Raw genomic sequence first — 20,233 nt, forward strand, 5'->3', positions numbered from 1 at the left:
TGAATTGACATTATTAGTGACGATGTATATAAATTGACCATCAAGTAATTTGAGTTGCTTTTTTGCTGTAGTACTTGTTTATCTGTTTTGTTTCTCCATGGCAATGTGGATATGGGTAGGCTTTTCAGACATTTGAAATGATCACCAATGTGTTTTAAAGATGGAGGTACAAACTTCTTTAGCTACTTAAAGGAACAACAAGTAGTGACACTATGGTTTTTATGCCCCTCTCCTGATGCTGTTGTTATTTTTCAGTGTTGTCAGCTCTTTTGTATTCCTGTGACTTCTGTTTCTAATCTGCTTTATGCTTTCACAGACCTCTAAATCAATGTGACTGGGGGTGGTTCCAATCTTCCCTACAAAGTAAAAACCACCATGAACTTTAGCACTGAAGGTGGCCCTTTGCATGGGCTCTAGGAGAGTCATTAATCTTCGTCTTTGTCTAGGTTTTGAGTTTTTCATCTACATTCTGGCTGGAGTGGATCTCTTCTGTATATAATTTCAATGTGTTTTACTGTCTGCTTTTTGAATCATCCTCAAGTATTATAAAATACTCTTTGCTTTAGCTGTGGGTTATATAATTTTCTTTTTTAATTGCCATTTTAAATTTACTATTAAATAAAAAATCATTATAGTGTGTTATGTACTTAGAGAATAGCATAAGAAACAGTCATGTATTAAAAGATATAAAAGCTATTTTGGGTATTTTTGGATATGTAAACAATACATCTTAAATTTCTACTAAAAAACACTAAATTCAATTATAGGCTAATGTTTATATAATAATGGCCACTTTTCCCAGTGTTTATTATATAAACATTCATAGAAATTTTCACTTTTTATTTTTATAATATGCTTTTACTTGATATTTTGTGTTAGTTTTAAATTGAACACCTTCCCTGAAGTTGCAAAGCCTCTGTCTTAAACAACATTATCTTAGTTGATTTTTTTTTATTAGAGTCAATAATAGAGATATGGTAACTATATTCTAAGAATAGGACATGCATTGTTTTGACCTCTTAATTTTTAACTTCTTTTGTTTTTCCCCTAAAGAAATATTTTAGTGTTTATAGTTGTGTAATCTCTAATTAGAATTGAATGATTGCAAATCTTCCAATTTGATATGACCTAAAAACTAGTAAAAATGCTTTTAGATGAGTTGGAAAAATAAAAAATAGTATGAAGACAGTTTAATAAAACCAGTAATTAAGGAAAATTGGTTAGATACTATTAAGGTATTATATACTATTATAGTCATCTTTTGCCTCACTGTGACCAAAATACCTGACATGAACAACTTAGAGGAGGAAAAGTTTATTTAGGGCTCATGGTTTCGGAGCTCCAAGGAGGAAAGCTGCTTAGCTCATGGCAGTGTTAGGAAGGAGAGGGAGGGGCAGAGGGTGGAAAAGGGGCTTCAGGGAAGAAGAAGCACCCTTCCAGGGCACAGGCCCAGTAACCCACCTCCTCTACACACACCCACCTGTCTATAGCTACCACTCAGTCATTCAAACTAGGATGGACTGACTAGGTTTCAGCTCTCACAGTTCAATCATGTTACCTTTGAACATTCCTCCATTAGCATAGAAACATTTTGGGGGACACCTCATACTGAAACCATAAGACAGACATAGAAAAGATTATTTTCCTTTTAAAGATGGGAATTCTTTTGTTATGTATTAGATTTTTTTTTTTTAACTGGGAATTAAACCCAGGGGTGCTTTACCACTGAGCTGTATCCGTAGCACTTTTTATTTTTTATTTTGAGATAGGGTCTTGCTCAGTTGCTTAGGGTCTTGCTGAGTTGCTGAGGCTGGCCTTGAACTTGCAATCCTCCTGTCTCAGCCTCCCCAGTTGCTGAGATTACAGGCATGCACAACCGTGCCTGTTTCAGTTTTAGATTTTTGATGTAAAGTTGAATGATTCTATTTCAGTTTCAGCATCTTCAACTGTGAATAGTTTTAGACTGCACTCTTTTTGTTTCTGTATTGGTATTCTTGTAGCAGGTTAAGATACATTTGGTAGGACATATCTTATTGGGAGTAATAAGGGGGGGCATGTCATATGCTTCTTACCCTTTATTCTGACTCCATAGCTTGTTGGAAATGTCTGATGATTTGTATTGAAATTTAAGTGCTTTACTTTTTAGAAAATGGTAAGTTAAGATTAAATAATTAAAGCTTAAGTATGTTAATGATGGATAACAATCTGTATTTAAGAGCAACATTAGAAATGTTTATTTTTTTAGGATTTTGGTATTAATTCTTCTGCTTTATGGATAATAAAAATGTTTTTATTTTTATCTTCTCAGGAAATTGTGGCTGCAGAGAAGAAGAAACAGACCGTCACAGAGCAAATGATGATCGACCACTTATCTAGGTGAGAGTTAGTAACTGGTAATAGAAATCCATTCCAAAAGTTTTCATTGAATTTCATTTTCATGCATGATATACATGTCCCTGGTCACTCAAGGCATGGCTGACTTAGAGGTTCCCAAGCTCTCTCTTCATTGCACTCTTAGTGTCTTAGTAATTTTTTTCAGAGCACCCTTAGACCAATAGAAATACATAATAGTTCTATTTATTAAGAACTTTTTTCTAAACAACTTACTAAGTATCTATTTCCTAACAACTTTGTGGCCACATGAAAAAATGATGCTGATAAATTAGAAGAAAATATATTTATTTCATTCTTAAATTGTCACAGTTGCTTACTAATGGGTTGTATACATCTTTTAAGCACTGAACAATCTCTTAAATCTTAGAATCATTTAGGATCACTTTCTATTCTGCATTGATTTTCACATATTTGCTTTTTTATTACAGTGGTTGTAGAGAACTCTTGTAAAGATGTAACATCATTGAAGAAAGAATAACATAATCCTGTGTTGAAGCTGTCAGCTACTTTCAGCTAGTAGTTTATATGATATCCAAAAGATGGCGAATGCCTGTTTCCCTTAAAAATTAATATCCCACAGTTCCCCTATGCAGTTTGAGAACTGTGAGAGTAATCTTCAAGAATTTAAAAGCTCCTTAGAAAACTATATAAAATTCTATTACATGCAGTGCTAAATAGTATGACAGCTTGTAAATATGGTAAGATTTTAGAAGAGGCTGGACTAATGCAGGAACTCTTCAAGGAAAAAGTAAGACTTAAGATCAACCTGAAAAAGTTGTTTATTTAGGAAGCGGAAAGAATGATAATCCTACAAGCATATTTTTTCAGTAAGTTCTTTGAAACAATTATTTTTATAGTCTATCATCCCATGGACTTGACTTATGTTTTACCTCTACTACCTTATTCTCTTCATAAGGTAAGTAGTCACATCCGTATTGCTAGACAAATGGTGGTTTCTCAGTTCTCATTTACTTGGCCCATCAGCAACACTGGCTCCCTTGAAAGCTTACTTCTTTTTGAAACACTTTTTTCTCTTCTCTACTGACTTCCTGCTCACCACATTTGACTGTTTTTTTCCCCCTACTTTCCACTCCTAATTGTTTTCTGGTTCTTCTTCGTCTCCCCAGTCTTTAAATATGGCACTGCCTAGGACGTTTTCTGTATTTGCCTCCTAGTGATTTCATCTAGAATCATGCTCTTAAAAACATTCTGTATCCTGATGCAGCTCTAATTTAAGATTTCAATTTAACAATTTTATTTTCCAGTCTGGGTTCTTCTGCATGACCCAGTCCTCTTTAATTTTCCTCTGTGGAAACTCCATTCTTGAAATTATTTAGGTCTAAATCCTGGTGTTGCCTTTAACTCATCTCTTTCATTCAAATTCTATATCCAGTCTGTCAGCAGACATTTTTCAGTTCCACCATTAAAATAAATTTATTCCTTCTTTTGCCACCATCCTTGTTTCAACCATTACCTTCTATCTCTTGGATTATTTCATTTATTTGTTAACTGCTCTTATTGTGTCTGCATTTGCCTCTTGTAGGTTTATTCTCAACCCAGCAGCTAGAATGAAATTATTAAAATTATTTAGACAGATCAAACCATCCAGTAATTAAACCAAACCAATAATAATAAAATTACAATGCTTATATGTAAGTATAAGTAATTTTTAGGAGCTTAAAAAAAACAGCATTTTGGGCTGGGGATGTGGCTCAAGCGGTAGCGTGCTCACCTGGCATTTGTGGGGTGCTGGGTTCCATCCTCAGCACCACATAAAAATAAAATAAAGATGTGTCCACCGAAAACTAAAAATAAATATTAAAAAATTCTCTCTCTCTCTCTCTCTCTCAAGAAAAAAAACAGCATTTAATTTTTGCTAATGTGTCTTTAGATTTGCTGTCCAGACTTGGCTTAGATGGATGGATTTTACTTATTCCTCTGGCCAGTTATATATGAACAAAATAAATGATCACATCATTCTGAGCTTAGGTTGTAAGAGACCTCATATATTTCAATTTACCCTCTTGTGCATCTACCATACATGAGAGCAGAACAATACTTGGATAGCCAAATAGTCTCAAGTAAAAGATTCCTCTATAAATGCAGAGGGACTATTTAGCTTGGACCATTGTAGATTGGCAGATTTTGTATATCATTGTAGATCATCCACACTTGCATGAATCAGTGCATTTAAGATTAGCAGAATCATCCAACTATATATAATTAACCAAAGGAGGTCAAGTGGCTAAGCTCAAAGTCAAGGGGAGAGGAAGTACATTTCACTTATAATAAAGCCATGTTAAGGATGTGAATCAGGAGTGCTGAAAAACTGGGGCCAGTAATATAGTGTTCAGTCCCACCATTGATCTGCTTACTGTTAGACTTTGGAGTCCTGCTCCTCTCATCTGTCTACTCTACTCCAGCCTTCTGGCTTGCTCCCTGCTCTGGAACATATCAGGTTCTACTAATGTTTCAGGTACTTTGCATATATTTTCCTCTCTTCTTAGAATGCATTTTCCCCATAAATCCATATTGCTGCTTACTCACTTTACCTTTATTTAGAAGTCACCTTATTGAGATCTACCTTGGCTACCAAATAAGAAGTTATAACTCCCTTACTCAAATCTCTATAGCCTCTTACTACTTTGTTTTTCCTTCCATGGGAATTATCAATATGTAATTTACCTCTTACTTTACTTATTCATCATGTTAATTGTCTGCTTGCTCCATAAAGCAGGTCTCTTTGGAAGTTTTGTTCATTTTTGCTGCATTTCTGTTCCCTAGTGGAGTATCTGTACACTAAGTGCTTGCTGAATGGGCAAATGAATGAATGAACTGGAAAAAAGGACTAATTAAGTCAGCAGAACTGAATTTTATGTTTAGCTATGTGACTAAAATTACTTTTTGAGCCTTCATATTTTCCTTCTGTATGTCTTGATTTTAGCCTCTTCCAAAAGAACATTTAAGATTTCTATAACTCTAACATTCTTTATGTGTCTATTTAACATAGAACTGATACCTGTGAAGGTGTGAGAACAGAATAGGTGCCATTTTTTGGTAAATGCCAGCCTTCTTCACCAGGAAAATTAAAAAAAATTATCTTTATACTCAGCTTAAAATTGTTTGGTTCATAACTTGGCACACAAATAGAAAGTACCTACAGTGTAAGGTAGAAATGCTTAAAGCTTTTCCTGAATGTTTAAGCGATTGAAGAAACTGAAAAAATTCATAAATTCTTCTATCTCTGACTTGCTGTTTATCTTTGTATTTTTTTGAAGACTCATGATACCTTTTTCAAAAAGGCTTATGTATTTATTCTTTTAACCAGTTCATCATCAATTCATTCTGACTTGGGGTTTTGCCAGGGAAATAGGAAAAAAAGAGAGGGCAACAAGGTTGTTAAGGATTATATAAATTTGTATTTGGGTAAAGACAGAAGTAAGGATAGATTACCTTTCTGCCATTAAAATACTATTACCAATAATGACAAACCAAAACTGTAATATGACTCCCATATTCCTTACATTATTAAATGAAACTCCTTTCACATTGTAAGATTACGGTAGATTTTTCTACTTAATGATGTTAAAGCCAGTCAATCTCCTAGTTCTTCCAGTATTTCTCAAATCCATTATATTGCATCTATTTTTAATGCCACCTTGCTATCTTTTAATGCCATCTTGCTATCTTTTTTCTGCCTATTGCAGTGTTACCTAATAGCCTGTCATGACTCTGTGTTTGTTCATATTTCATATTTGGCAGAACATAATAAAATGGGAACAGGGAGGCATAAGCTCAGTGAGTGAGCACTTCACTAACACTAGATGATAGACACTCCTCTAAATAATATGTATTAACTAATTTATTTAATCTTCATAATAGTTATTTGAAAGAGGTACTATTATTATTATTATCATCGTTATTATTATTATTGGTACTGAGGATTGAACTAGGTATTTAACCACTGAGCTACTTCTTCAGCCCTTTTTATTTTTTATTTTGAGATAGGTCTCACTAAGTTGCTTAGAATTTTGCTAAGTTGCTGGGGCTAGCTTTGAGCCTGTGATCCTGCTGCCTCAGCCTCTCTAACTACTGGGATAATAGGAGTGTGTCACCATGCCCAGCTCATTATTGTTTCTTTTATGAGTGAAGAAACTGTACCCTAAAGTCAAAAGACTAGATAAGGCCACACGCCTAATTTCTGGAAGAGGCAAGGGCTGAACCCAGGTATTCCAGCCCCAGAGTGTGTGTTCTTATCCCTGCCCTCTGTGCAGCTGCTCAGGTGTGCTGTGCTGCTCTAATCCTGCGGCCTTGTATTTGTTGTTGCTCTTCTCTTGATATCCTGACTCCCTTTCCTCTGAACAGCTACTTCTACTAACCTTTTCAGAGGCAGTGCAGACATCTCTTCTTTGAGGGCTTTGGTGGAATCTTTCTTACATATTCTTTTCCAGGATTTAAGTCATCTTCTGTTTGCCCATTGAATTTCTATTATAGTACTCATTACTTTATTCTTATTGCATTTTTATTCTTATTATATTCTTTACCAGTGTTTTCCTCTATCAGAAACCAGTGTAGTATCTATTTGTTTAAAGAGTAGTAAAAGAAAGACATGAAGCACTTAGCATCCTTCAAAATTTCAATTTATTTTTAGACAATAATTATGGAATAAGAGATAGGAATATCCAATTTTTATGGCCAATATTTTTAATAATTAAATTTACTCATTTCTGGCAAAATGTTATTCTAATAGTGATTTAAATTTCATTTAGTGTTTGATCTTTTCCAGCTGCTTAAAAATATATGAATGCTAGAGTAATGCATTATCACCTTGATTATTAGACTTCATATTTTCCTGTGTAGGGCTGTCATCAGTGATCCAGAGCAAAATGTAACCACTGAGAAACAAGAAACTACTCATCCTCTTCGACTTAGGAAAAGAACACTACATGAAACAAAGTAAGATTTTAATTATATGAAATGAGGTTGCACTATGTTATCAATGAATTATTAAAATATATCTCTCTGGGTAACATAAAAGGCTTTATTTGTTTTTTCTTTTTTATTATATAAAGGTAAGTGAAATTTTTGGAGTCCAGATCACAGTTCTGCCACCTTAAGATGTTGGAAACCATACCTTATTATACCCCTTTTGCCCTATAATTTTTTAATTATAATTTAGGGGAAAATTTACGTAACCTTTAGGAATAATATGTGAAAATACATAACAGAGTAGCTCAGACATCTGTATCTGTGCAATATATTCTGTCCAAGTATCACTGATAAAATTAATATCAGTTCTAATTATTTTTTAATTTTACTTTGTGTGTTATAAAAACCTTTAGGTTGGTGTGTTAATCAGCTTTTATGTAATAATGAACTTAATAAGGAAAAAAAAGCATATTTTGACTCATAGTTTCAGCTGATAGTGCTTGGCTCTGTGGCTTGGACCTGTGGCAGCACAGTACTTTACAGCAGGAGTGTGGCAGTTGAGAAACAGAAAAGTGGGGTGGGGTAGTGAAAGGGGCCAGGGTCCAGTAGGGTTCTTCAAGGACACACTCCTAATGACATAACTTCCTCTATCTCGGATACCCCTCTTAAATATTCTACCACCTCACAATAGCACCATGAGCTGGGGAATGTACCTTTATCATATGGTCTTCTGTGGTACCTTTCAGATCCAAAGTATCACAACTGAAATGGACCAATATAGTTCACTGCACTTAAATTCCTTAGCAACTTCACTGACAGTTGTCTTGTAGACTCAGTTTTAATAGACAGAAAATCTACCAGGATCTACAGTAGCTGTTTTGTATTTCAGTCTGCTATCTTTGTACTTTCCTATTACTTTTATCTTTTTTTCTCGTTTTAATTTTCTGAAAGCCTTTGCTTCCATATATTTAAATATTTCAAAGTATCATATATTATTCTGTTTGAACTTAAGTAAAAAATTACAACAAATTTAGTATGTTGAAATAACAGATTTATTCTTTTACAGTTCTGGAAGTGAATAGTCTAAAATTAAGGTGTTGGCAGGATTGGATTAAGTTTCAGGGGGCAATCCATTTCCTTGTACTGTGCAGTTTTTCAAGGTTGCCTTAATACCTTGACTTATGGCCCTGTCCTCCATCTTTAAAGCCATTAATGATTGGTCAGAGTTTTCTTATGCTACCTCACTTTGACACTCTTCTTTTATGGACACATCTCTCTCTTTGCTTCCCTCTTATAAAGATTAGCGTAATTACATTGAACATGCTTGGGTAAACCTGGTAAATTCCATATCTTAAAAGCCTCACAGGCCTTATCTTTTATTGGTGGTGGGGACTACTGGGAATTAAACTCAGGGGCACTTGACCACTGAGACACATCCCCAGCCCTATTTTATATTTATTTAGAGACAGGGTTTCACTGAGTTGCTTAGCACTTCACTCTTTGCTGAGGCTGGCTTTGAACTCTCAATCTCTTGTCCCAGCCTCCTGAGCTGCTGGGATTACAAGCAACCTTGTCTCTTTTATTATGTAAAGTATTTGCATGTTCTAAGCATTAGGATATAAATATCCTTGGGGGCTATCATTTATCTACCATACATCTAAACTTACCCTTTAAATTAAACTTTTATTGAAATAAAATACACTTTACAAAGTGCACAAATTTTAATTGTACAGCATAAGGATTATGCAAACCAAAATACTCATGTGCCAAAGTCCTAGATCAAAAACAAAGCATGATCAGGACCCTATAAACCCTCTCATGCTGCTCCCCAGTTACTGTTCACTTTCTTTCTCATGCCAGGTGAACCTTTGTATCCTAACATCATAGATTAGAATTGCTTGGTTATGAGCTTTATATAAGTGAAAACACAAAATTTGAACTCTGTGTCTACCTTCTTTTATTTCCCCTAATATCAGTCATTGATTATGTGCCTTCTTTTATTCAGCATTGTATTATCCATATTGCTATTAATAGTTTTCCCCATTGCTGTTATACAGTATTTTGTTATACAAATATGCCACTATTTATTCATAGATGTTGATAAATATTTGGCTATGAATAGTGCAGCTATGAACTTATTTGTGCATGCCTTTTAGTGAACATATGTACTCATTTATGCCGAATAAATACTTAGAATTACTGGACCATTTAGTATGCACATGTTAGCTTTAAAAGATACTGGTAAATAGTTTTTCAAGCTAATTGATGCAATTTACATTAGATGCAATTTACATTGTAGTTACAGTACATTTTTTTTGGGTACTGGGGATCTAACCCCAGGGGTGCTTAACCACTGAGCCACATCCCTAGGCCTTATACATTTTTCTTTTCTCTGTCTTTCTTTCTTTCTTTCTTCCTTCCTTCCTTCCTTCCCTTTCCTTTCCTTTTCTTTTTCTTTTTCTTTTCTTTCTTTCTTTTTTTTTGAGACAGAGTCTTGTTAAGTTGCTGAGGGCCTTACTAAATTACTGAGGCTGGCTTTGAACTTGCGATCCTCCTGCCTAAACCTCCTGCTGAGATTACAGGTGTACACGACCACACCCTGCTCTAGTTGCAGCAGATTTTTTCAGTGCTTGGTATTTTCCATCTTTTTCATTTTAGTTCTTCTTATATATGTGCACTGGTGATTTTAATTTGCATTTCATGGGAGGCTAATAAAGTTGAGTATTTTTTCATATATATATATATTTTGACCATCCTGATATTCTCATATGAATTTTAACCAATTTACCAATCTTTTCATATATATGTGTGTATATGTATACATGGATATATATGTTTATATATGTGTTTATATATATATATATATATATATATATATATAAATTTGTGTCTTTAAGAAATATGCCTACCACAAAGTCACTTTCATTCTTATAATGTCACTGTTTCATATGTGACATTGGATAAATGATTTCTAGACCTTTTCTTCTATCTCATCTATTGTTTCCCTGTACCTATCTTAATTGGTATTCTTTATATTAAAGTAAATACCTAAATCTTGCTTAAAGGTAATCTAGTTCCATGAAAAATCTTATAGGTGCAATGATTAGATTAATTGAATTTATAGATTTCATCCTCTCTTTCCTTCTTCCAGGAGAAAAGAACTCTGCATAAATTTAGAAGCAGGGATTGGTATGTGAGGGCAGCCTCTTCTCTCCCCTTTTTCTTGGGAACAGCTGTCTGCAGAAGCACACATTTTACCTTAGACATTAAATTTTTACAGGATCCACCTTTAATGGAAATAAGCGGGTTAGTCTTTTTCATTGTAGAGTTAAGGACTTAGCTTATTATTGTTGCATACCTAAGACAAGGTTTCCAACAGCTTTATAAAATTCATATTTGGTGTTCTATATGCATGGTCTTCTTTCATTATTGTTTCAGAACTTGGATAGAGAAAAGTGTTTGTGCGTCTTCTTGGGCACCTAAAACCCAACATTGCACTTTGCATTTAATAGTTTCAGTGTATTTACTTCTTTTATCTTTTGAAGGAGACTCTAGGCTCCTTGATGCTGTTACTACAACCTATTGCCATTAAAGAGAGTTCTGTTCACTGCTGAGAAGCCATGTAATACAATGATTAAGAGCAATCTTTTTTCTGGCTCTGCCATTTACTAATCATATGGCCTTGGGCAATTTACTTAACCTATTTCTGACTCTGTAAATTTGTTTTTTAAATGGGGACAATAGTACTTACCACACAGAGTTATTGCAAACATTAAATAAACTAATGCACATTAAAATGACTTCCCATTGACTGGTTTCTAGGAAGTACTCAATAAACGGTGGCTGTTATTGCTGTTATTTTCTCAGCACTTAGAATTGTTCCTGACATGTAGTGAGCATTCAATAGATACATTAACGACAGTGGATTAAACTGAATTGGGAGGACTAAGCTTGCCTGTCTCCTCTATGTGTTCACAAATTCTCATTTGATCTGCAGGCTGTTGTTTTCTATCTCCTGCTTCCTTTTTTGTAGAGACCTAGAAGTATAGAGGAACTGCTTTTCATGATCTCACACACACAATTTATATTATTGCTATTTCATTATACCTGTAGTTTTATTGGAAAAATATTAAATTATTTGGGAAGAGTACTAATGATACATCATTGAAATCTTCAAATCTCTTAAGAAAAAGGATATTAGTTATAGTGTGCCAAAGTGTGTGCATTTGAAATTTGTTTCATATTTTTAAACAGTTTTAGGGCTGGCACACTTTATGAGATCATTTAGTTCTATCTGAAGACTATAAGGATTAAGTAACCAATAGACTTAATTCAAGACTTGAACTTCATCCAGCACTCTTTCCCACTGTGTTATTTTGGAAAGGAATACTTTCAGCTTCCCATAACTGAAAACCTGACTGATAATGGCTAAATGAGTCAAGATTTATTTTTCTTATATATTGACTTCTTGGAGGCAGTTATTGGTTGGTTTTGACTACTGGCTCAGTGATGTTGTGACCTTGGACTGACTTTCCTAGATCTTACTGGCCCTTCTGACATGGATGCTTGATGGCTGTCGTGGCTCCTGGCACTAATACCCTTTCATGTTCACAAGCAGGATCTCTTTTCAGGCTACTGTCTCATCCAAAAAAAATGAAACTCTCCCTAGAAGCTCATCGGCAAAACTAAGTTTCTTAGTCACCCCTACATTGCAGAGGCTAAGTCTCACCCCAGACCCACGGGGGCAGTGGAATTTGGGTTTCCTCTGTGTGTAACAGGCTTGCTGTGAAATAAAGCAAAGAGAAAACGGTGAAGAAACTACAGGACACAGGAAGTAATTTTAGGAAGGATGGGGAGAAAACTCAGCTCTCCGATCTTAGGGATCAAGCTTCCACCCTGAAAAGAGAGCAAAAGAGCCTGTGCATGCTTTACTTATATGGGGGAAGCATCAAAGGTTTTCCATGGAATGTTCTTGGCCAAATAAGATAGGAGGTGTGCTGTCCAGTTTCCAGTAGGTTACACCCCACTCTGGACCTATGAGAGCGGTCTCAGTAGCCAAGCAAAGACAGAGGTCATGTGCCTTGTGCAATCCATTGAGTGGGAGGAGCCACAAAATAGTTTGCAATGCCAAACCTAAGTCTCCCTGGCTCAAGGCTGAGTGAAGACTCTCAAATCAGCTAAAATAATTCACAAGTGGCCTCCACAGCTAAGCAAGAAAATTCTCTGGTCCAAGGGAAGCGGAGGAGAGGAAAGTTAGAAATTTTCAGGTGGTCCAGTGCCAGTCAAAAATGTGTCTTCTCTATTCAGTATTCACTTCTATAGCACTTTGATACCATGGATTCTAATATAAAAGTCATTTGTGTGTTACGTACTACATCAGTGATTTCTTCTGTGTCTGGTACATTAGCCATCTGAAAGAATTTCCTATCTTTATCTAATATATGATGCTCCAAACCATTACCATAATCTTTCTGTATATTTATCATGTATTTTAAATATAGTACTTTAAAAAATTATTGACAAAATATATTTTTTAACAGGATAAGAACCCACTCTACATTAACTGAAAATGTGCTTTCTCATAAAGTACAATTTGATGGTAGGATCATATCGAGGTAATTGTGATTATATTAACTTTTTAATTCTATGATTATAAAGGTATATTCTCTTTTCACCTAGAAACAATAATGAGATTGTACAAATTTGTACTATTTAAGTGAAAAACCATGAATTAGGTTATAGCTATTAATCTGTTATAGAAAATATAGGAAATATGAAGTTCTAAGAAAAATATCTTAATTAAAAGTTATTTAAAAAGTAATTTAAGGGCTGGGGTTTGGTGCAGTGGTAGAGCACTTGCCTAGCATGAATGAGGCACTGGGTTTGATTCTCAGCACTGCATATAAATAAATAAAATAAAGGTCTATTGAGGACTAAAAAGTAATTTAAAATATCATTTAAAAAGAAACTTAGAAGTGAATTTATAATACATATATTACTACTAGAAGGTTTTATATTACTTGTCTTAACTTCTATGTAAGATACTTTATGTAATTTTAATGATTTTAGTTAACAGTAGATTATTGATGGAGCAAATGACAAGGAAGATGATTTTTGGATCTGTTATCTCAGTCTTATAAAATTCCATTAATACATAATGCTGCTTGATTTTTTGTGTGTATTTCTGACAAAATGTGCATTTTAAAATTATAATACTTTTCAGTGATTTTAAGCCTATCCATGAAAATAAAAGATAATAAATGCATGTCTTTGAGTGTCATCTTGCAAATTCAGTATTTTATAAGATGTTTTACTTTGTTAAACATCTGTGTTGAATTAGTAATCTACAGCGTGACATATCCATACTTATATCTGCATAAGGAAAGTATCTTTTTCTTCAGTCACATTTAACTTGCAAGCTGTGGTGTGGAAACCTATAGCTTCCCATAACCTTCCCTCCTTGCCAAAACTCAGGTTTATATTATCCCCTCTTGAGATGCACAGTTTTAGTTTACAATTAATTTAAAAATTATTCTGTTTGAAAACCTTCCTGTCATTCTCTTCCAGAAATGGACGTGAGGCCTGCCGAGAACTTATTGGGTTCTTTTTCACTCATGACCAGTCTCTGACAATGTATGAGTATCGGCAATTTGGGAAAAACAGGTATGTCATCAAACATTGTTAGAACTCTCAAGATAATTATTTCTGGGAGAAACTGAATAACTTTACTTCTTTTTTTTCATCTAACTTCTAGAACAAATGTGCTTCCTTTTATTCAAAAAAACATTTATAGTCATCAGAGTGGACGAAGAAAAGGAAAACCATACCAGCTTGGTGATTTTTATATTGTAAGTTACCAGTATTGTGTGCAAGTGTTTAATACCAGATGTTGGATTATGTGGAGTCCCTCTGGGAGCAGAGGAGCAGAGCTTCTAGTCTTGAGGTTTTTTTCCTTTCCTTTATATTGAGCAGAGACATTTGCGTGAATGGGCTAATGGTTGATGTTTCCTCAGAGGGTTCTGCTTCTCAGGCCCAAATATCAGTGGCCTGAATCTAAGCATAGCATTTATTTACCATAATCCCAACCATTCTACAATTTTATTTTTATTAGTTTTATTCAGGAGAGCTTGTCTTTTAATACTTTTAAAATCTATACAGGGTTATATCCTTGGATAAGTGGCCACCTCAATAATATAAGCAGTAATGCTTCAGCTAGAGCCGTGTTCCCTGATGGTGCCTGGTTTCCTCTGTAGAGGTGCAGTGGCCTCTGGACCTGTCATATCATTGGTAACCTGTTCTTCTTTTGAGTTTCACTTCTTGAAAAACTTCTGGCACTGGTGAAATGGAAGGGTTTCTTTCTTTTGGATCACAGATGCTATAATTTATGTAGTACTTTGAAATGTTATTTATTATTTATTGAAGTGTTGCGGAGTGAACCTAAAACCTTGCCTATCATTAAATCCACACATTATATAATGAATAAAATAAAGCACTGTCCATAGTAATCATTCATTTGATAAATATATATGCATATGCTAAACACTGAATATAGACCCGTGGAAAAGTTAGATCTGTTCCCTGCTTTTGTGTCACTTATTATCTGATGAGAAACAAAGTCATAACGGGAGGGATAATATGGGGCCAAATAGGAGGACTAATGACCCAGGTTTGTGGGGCCAGAGAATATTTCCTGGAGAAAGTGTCCTCTAACCTTAACTAGGAGTTACTTCAACTGGGATGGGAACATACCCATATGGAAAGGCTTCTAGGTAAAGAAAGGAGACAGCTCAACCAAAGGACAAAAGCAAGAAAGAACATGGATTATTTGGAGAACTAAAAGTAGTTCGGTCTGGTTGGAATAGAGTTCAAGGTGGGGGCTGTCAAGGGAAAAGTCGAGTTTGTTGAAAGTAGTCTTATGTAAAAGAATTATGTGAAATTCATCAGGGAGTCATTCAAAGAAAAGAAGAATGGGGGAAAGTGACGTTGTCATGTTTATAATTTAGAGAAATCTCTCTGATTACACTGTGTGGAATGGGTTGAAGACTGTGTACATGAGGACTGAATTGGATTGAATTCTATAATCTAGGAGAGAAGTTGTGGCAACCTGAATTAAGCAAAAGGTTGTATCCACAAAGCTACTTAGAAAAATAAAAACGTATTCAGGAGGTAAAGATGTTTAATGCCCATCCCAAGATCACAGGTACTGCCTGCTCTGAATTGCCATATCCAAAAATTTGTTGTAGTTTATGATTTATTCTCACCATCCCCATTCCACAGTACTTTAACCCAGGTGTGGAAATCTGCTTCCTTTTATGATTTCCATGAGAGAAAGGAAGGAGGGAGAGAGGGAAGGAAGGAGAGAAAAGGAAAAAGAAAGTCAGGCATACATGCATAAACCACATTTATGATTCCTTGTCTGTATGGCAAACATTTCAAAGGAGACATTTAGGGAGGTTTATATTGTAACAATATAAACAATTTAGAATTATTACTGGAAATTTCTATTCCTAAAATTATCCCTTGGGTACTTTTCTGTGGTAAAGTCCTTCCTCTCCATTTTCTGTCTCTTCCACCTCTTCCCACTCCCCTAATTTTCTATTTATTTATCTAGAAATATGCAGCCCTATTATTTTTTATTAGGGTTGGGGAGTGTATTTTCTTCTTCCTTCCAGATATTTTTATAGAACATATCTTTTCATTTTTATATGTCCCATCAGATCTTTTTTCCTAAAGCACTTCTTAAAAGAAATTTGAGTGCCAATTAAGATAATACTCATGTACCCATAGAAACATCCTTGTAAAAGTGCATTCATGTATATATTCACCCATACATGTGTAAATATAGCATTAGAACAGTGACAGACTGCACAGACCCTTATGCATGCGTGTATAATTATACATACGTACACTCACATATATAATCCTGTTACACATATCACGTAGTCTCTTCAGTTGCTTAATGTGATATTATTTGTAGGAGACTCTGCAACTTCTCACCTTAATCTTATCTTCCTTCAATTACAAATCCAGTCTAAACTGCTGTATCTTATTAGACATCCTTCCTGGATTATTATGACCCAAGTCACTATAATATTTCATTTCATCTCTCATAATTCTGCCTCCCACGTCTGCATTGCAGGCTCTTTGGATCTTCCTAAAGGAAGATACATCCTCTTTTCTATTCCTGACAGTCCATCTATCGGATTTTATTTTCTGCTCCCAGAATATCACTCATTTTTAAGTTTTTCTTAACTTTTGAGTGTTGTTCTATCATGAAGACCCAGAAGGCTAAAGGGTAAAAGAGGTAAAATCTGACCATGTTATCTATAATAGCCCTTCTATTCTTCTTCATTATTTGTTCAGCTTACTTTTTTCTCAGAGTTTCTGTTATCTGACATTATATTATGTATATATATGTTAATCTATTAATTTTCTCTGTCATGAGACTATAACTCTCTGAAAGTAATCACTTATCTATCTGGGGTACTACAATCCATCTGATATCCTGACAAGTGACAGATTTTTAAGAAGCACTTGCATAAATATTTTTGAATGAATGGACTTATGTTTAAATTTTAAAATCTTTGAATTCAATTAATGCTTGAACCATTCTTATTCTTAAAGGAACACACACACAAAACACACTTGGTGCTGAGTATCAAACCCAGGGCCTCACATATGCCAGGCAGGTGCTCTATCACTAAGGTATACCTTCAATGCCTGAGGAATAACTTTAGTATTTTAACTTTTGTGTTAAGAGCACTAAAACAAAGAAGAGTTCATGGATATCTAAATTCTTAGTCAGTGAAGACTGCATGAAGGAATGTACAAATGTGAAAGGGCCATGTTGGGCATAAGCTTATTTCCAGTATGCTGACAGTTCTAGAAGTGCAGCATATTGTTAATGAGTTTCCTGAAAGTTCTCACCAGATGTCAGTGAGGCTGAATAAATGTATAACTTTACATTTGAAATATAAGTAAAATTTGCCAAGTTTTATAGTCAAACATGTTTAAATCTTTACTAAAAGTAAGAATTACTATTAGATCTTAAATTTTCCATCTTGCCTTTGAAAAATAAACAAAATCTCATTTTTTTCCTGGAAAATGAAAAATGTCATGCTTACCTTTCTTAGATAATATCCACATCTATGGAACTTTAGGTTCATGGCCTTAAAAGAGTAAGTAAAGTCTTGTGTTTTGGGAGACGGAAGTCTAATTTTAGTTCCTGGAATAAGTAGCCAAGAAAATTGTGAAATTTTCACTCTAATTATTTTTCCACAATCTATTAAGTTCTCATTTTGATGAATTATTGTGCTGATTTCTCTGGAAATGTGAAAATGGCCTTAAAGTAATCTTTTGTCATAGAAAAACTTGATAGAGATAATCTATCCTTTCATTTCATTTTAAATTTGTTTGATATTTAATTATAGACATAAGTCTACCTGTGATTGGGGAGAAAGCTTTGTACACTTTTAAATTGTATCTTGATTACTTTTCAGCTGTTCAGTGGTATTAATATATGTTCATGAATATAAACAAAATGATAAGATAACTGATCATTTCTTTTTGGCACATTGTAAGTTAGTAGTAGGCCTCAAAACTTTGGGACCAGATTCTCCACTCTAATGGTTCTGCTTTGATTTATCTACTTAACTTTGGATGTTAATTTGACTTCTGCTGGGCTGCTGCTGCTGCTGCTTTTTTTTTTTTTTTTTTTGCTATAAAAAGTGAAAATATTTGGGCAGTTACTGAAGTAAACATGAAGCTACGTAAAGGTGACAAAGAAGCTCTGCTTGCCCCTAAATTCACCCAACTCATTAGCTTGTCAGATCTGGAACCCATCTGCAGCCTTAGCTGGGAAGCTCCATATCACTGCTTCCTACTTTCTTAGTTGAAAAATATTTTAAGGATTACTTTCATGACTGGTGTTGGGGAAATAGCATTTGAAACCTAGAAAGTCTCCCATAAAAGGACTAAGGAAAATACTTTTATTATTGGAAAAGTATTAAGCCAGAATGTAATGCACATCATAGGCAATTTGGTAATAGAGTAGTGCAAAGACAGAAATCTCACCCTTTTGTGTAGCCAAAAAGACATAACCCATTGCATACAAGGAACTTGCCTTCCAGAAAGAGGACTTGACAGCACCATTTGTCACACATAGTTCATCCTAGAGTCACCTTGTAATTGGGATGGCTGTCTGTGTTAGCTAATTGACTTTATCCAGAGAAAACAGACTTTTCATCTTTGTGACAAGAGATAGTTTTGCACTTAGAGCAAGGTGCCTAAGGAAATCATTCTCCTGTCTTCTCACAGAAAGTGGGAGATAAGAGTGCTGTTGCCCTTGATGTTTACATTTCAAAAAGTGGTTCCCGGGTTTTACAGAAAGATTTTCCTAGGACAGAGAACTGGCAGTAGGCCTGTCTAATTTTCAAAAAAATTTATATACATCTCAAAGAAAGGAGGAAGTATTTCCATTGCAATTAAAAATGTTCTAAAATAACTGTTCTAAGAAAAAAGAAAGGAGAAAATTTCTCCCTTTATATTCAATAGGAAGGATTATTTTAAATTTGTGTTTGTCTTTATATTGGATATACGTATATATGAACAGAAATTTTAAATAATAATTTTCTTAAGTGGCTTAAGAATTTTGTTAGTGAATCTTGATGCTCTAATTAGGTAAAGATTAGATTTTATTTATGAGACATGTCATTAAAAGACCAGGTGATAGAACATCAGTTAGAGTTTATCAATTCATATTATATCTTTCTGTGGACCAATAGATCTATTTCTCTATTTAGGGATGTCATAATTTTGACAAATGGAACTAATTTTTCCTTTTTTTTTTTTTTTTTTTTTGGTGTGGTGCTGAGGATTGAACCCAGGGCCTTATGCATTGTAAGGCAAGCACTCTACCAACCGAGCTATATCCCTAGCCCTTCCCTGTGATTCTTATTAAAAATTCTAGGTTTCTTACATTAGTGACTTTTTTTTTGTTTCCATGGACTGTTAGATAGAAAATTGTGCTAATTAATTGGGAATATTTGTTTCTGTTTTTTCTATCATATTAGCTGACACCTGTGTAGTTTCTAAATATTCTCCAAGTATACATTATCATTAATTAAAATATACTATGTCACGTATGATTGAATCAAATATTTTAAATTTGCATTAGTTGGATTTTATATCTTGTATACTTTCTAGCTTTAAATATTTTACCTCTTCATTTCTTCAGGGTGCAACCTTGACATTTTTGACCTCTGATCACCCAAGCCTTCCAGAAAGCATGAAAGAAAACTCAATACTTAGACTTCGAATCACCAATATTGATCAAATAGCTTTGGATTCTCTGAAGTAAGTCAAATAGACATTTGCTATTTTGAAAGTAAGTCAAAACACATTTTTTATAATTATTTTAAAATAAGATTCTATCACAACACATTTAGAATTTAGTTTTTTTTTAAACATAGCTATGTAACATATCTATCTGTGTTATCTGGCTCTCAAATACATTCTATATGTGGGGACAGTTATCATCAATGAAAAATTTAAATGTTATTATGTTAAAGATAACTTATCAATTTGCCTTTCCCCTAACACTTTCATTTTACCAAATACTACCAAAGTATTAAGTTTTAAAATATAGAATGTCAGTATATCATAATAATTTTTCCCACATTGTTAGTGTGGTGCTTTTTTTAACATAAAACATATCTCAGATTCCGTATTCTTACAGTTTTCATCGATCAATTATATGCATGGTAAAAAAAATAGTGCTGTGAATCAAAAACTGATTTTAAATGATTTTGAGTTTTTTAAATTATAGGAGTACACACACATTACATATTCAAACACAGAATAGTGTTTTCTTGTTATTAAATATGAATCAAAATGACAATAATTTATGTGT

The 20,233-nt window shown here is 34.1% G+C and overlaps 1 protein-coding gene across 2 annotated transcripts in view; it reads left to right on the forward strand.

Annotated features, from left to right (window-relative positions):
- The window catches only part of Caps2 (calcyphosine 2), a 50,531-nt gene that overhangs the window by 17,554 nt on the left and 12,744 nt on the right, over positions 1-20,233 (forward strand). For both annotated transcript variants that reach the window (XM_048804900.1, XM_048804909.1), the window contains exons 9-14: positions 2,309-2,376; positions 7,255-7,350; positions 12,864-12,938; positions 13,891-13,986; positions 14,078-14,171; positions 19,559-19,677. In XM_048804900.1, coding sequence (XP_048660857.1) covers positions 2,309-2,376; positions 7,255-7,350; positions 12,864-12,938; positions 13,891-13,986; positions 14,078-14,171; positions 19,559-19,677 — 548 coding nt within the window. The remainder of the gene's footprint in view (positions 1-2,308; positions 2,377-7,254; positions 7,351-12,863; positions 12,939-13,890; positions 13,987-14,077; positions 14,172-19,558; positions 19,678-20,233) is intronic.

Source organism: Marmota marmota, unplaced genomic scaffold (genome assembly GCF_001458135.2).
Source record: "Marmota marmota marmota unplaced genomic scaffold, marMar, whole genome shotgun sequence".
In the NCBI taxonomy this organism is placed as follows: domain Eukaryota; kingdom Metazoa; phylum Chordata; class Mammalia; order Rodentia; family Sciuridae; genus Marmota; species Marmota marmota.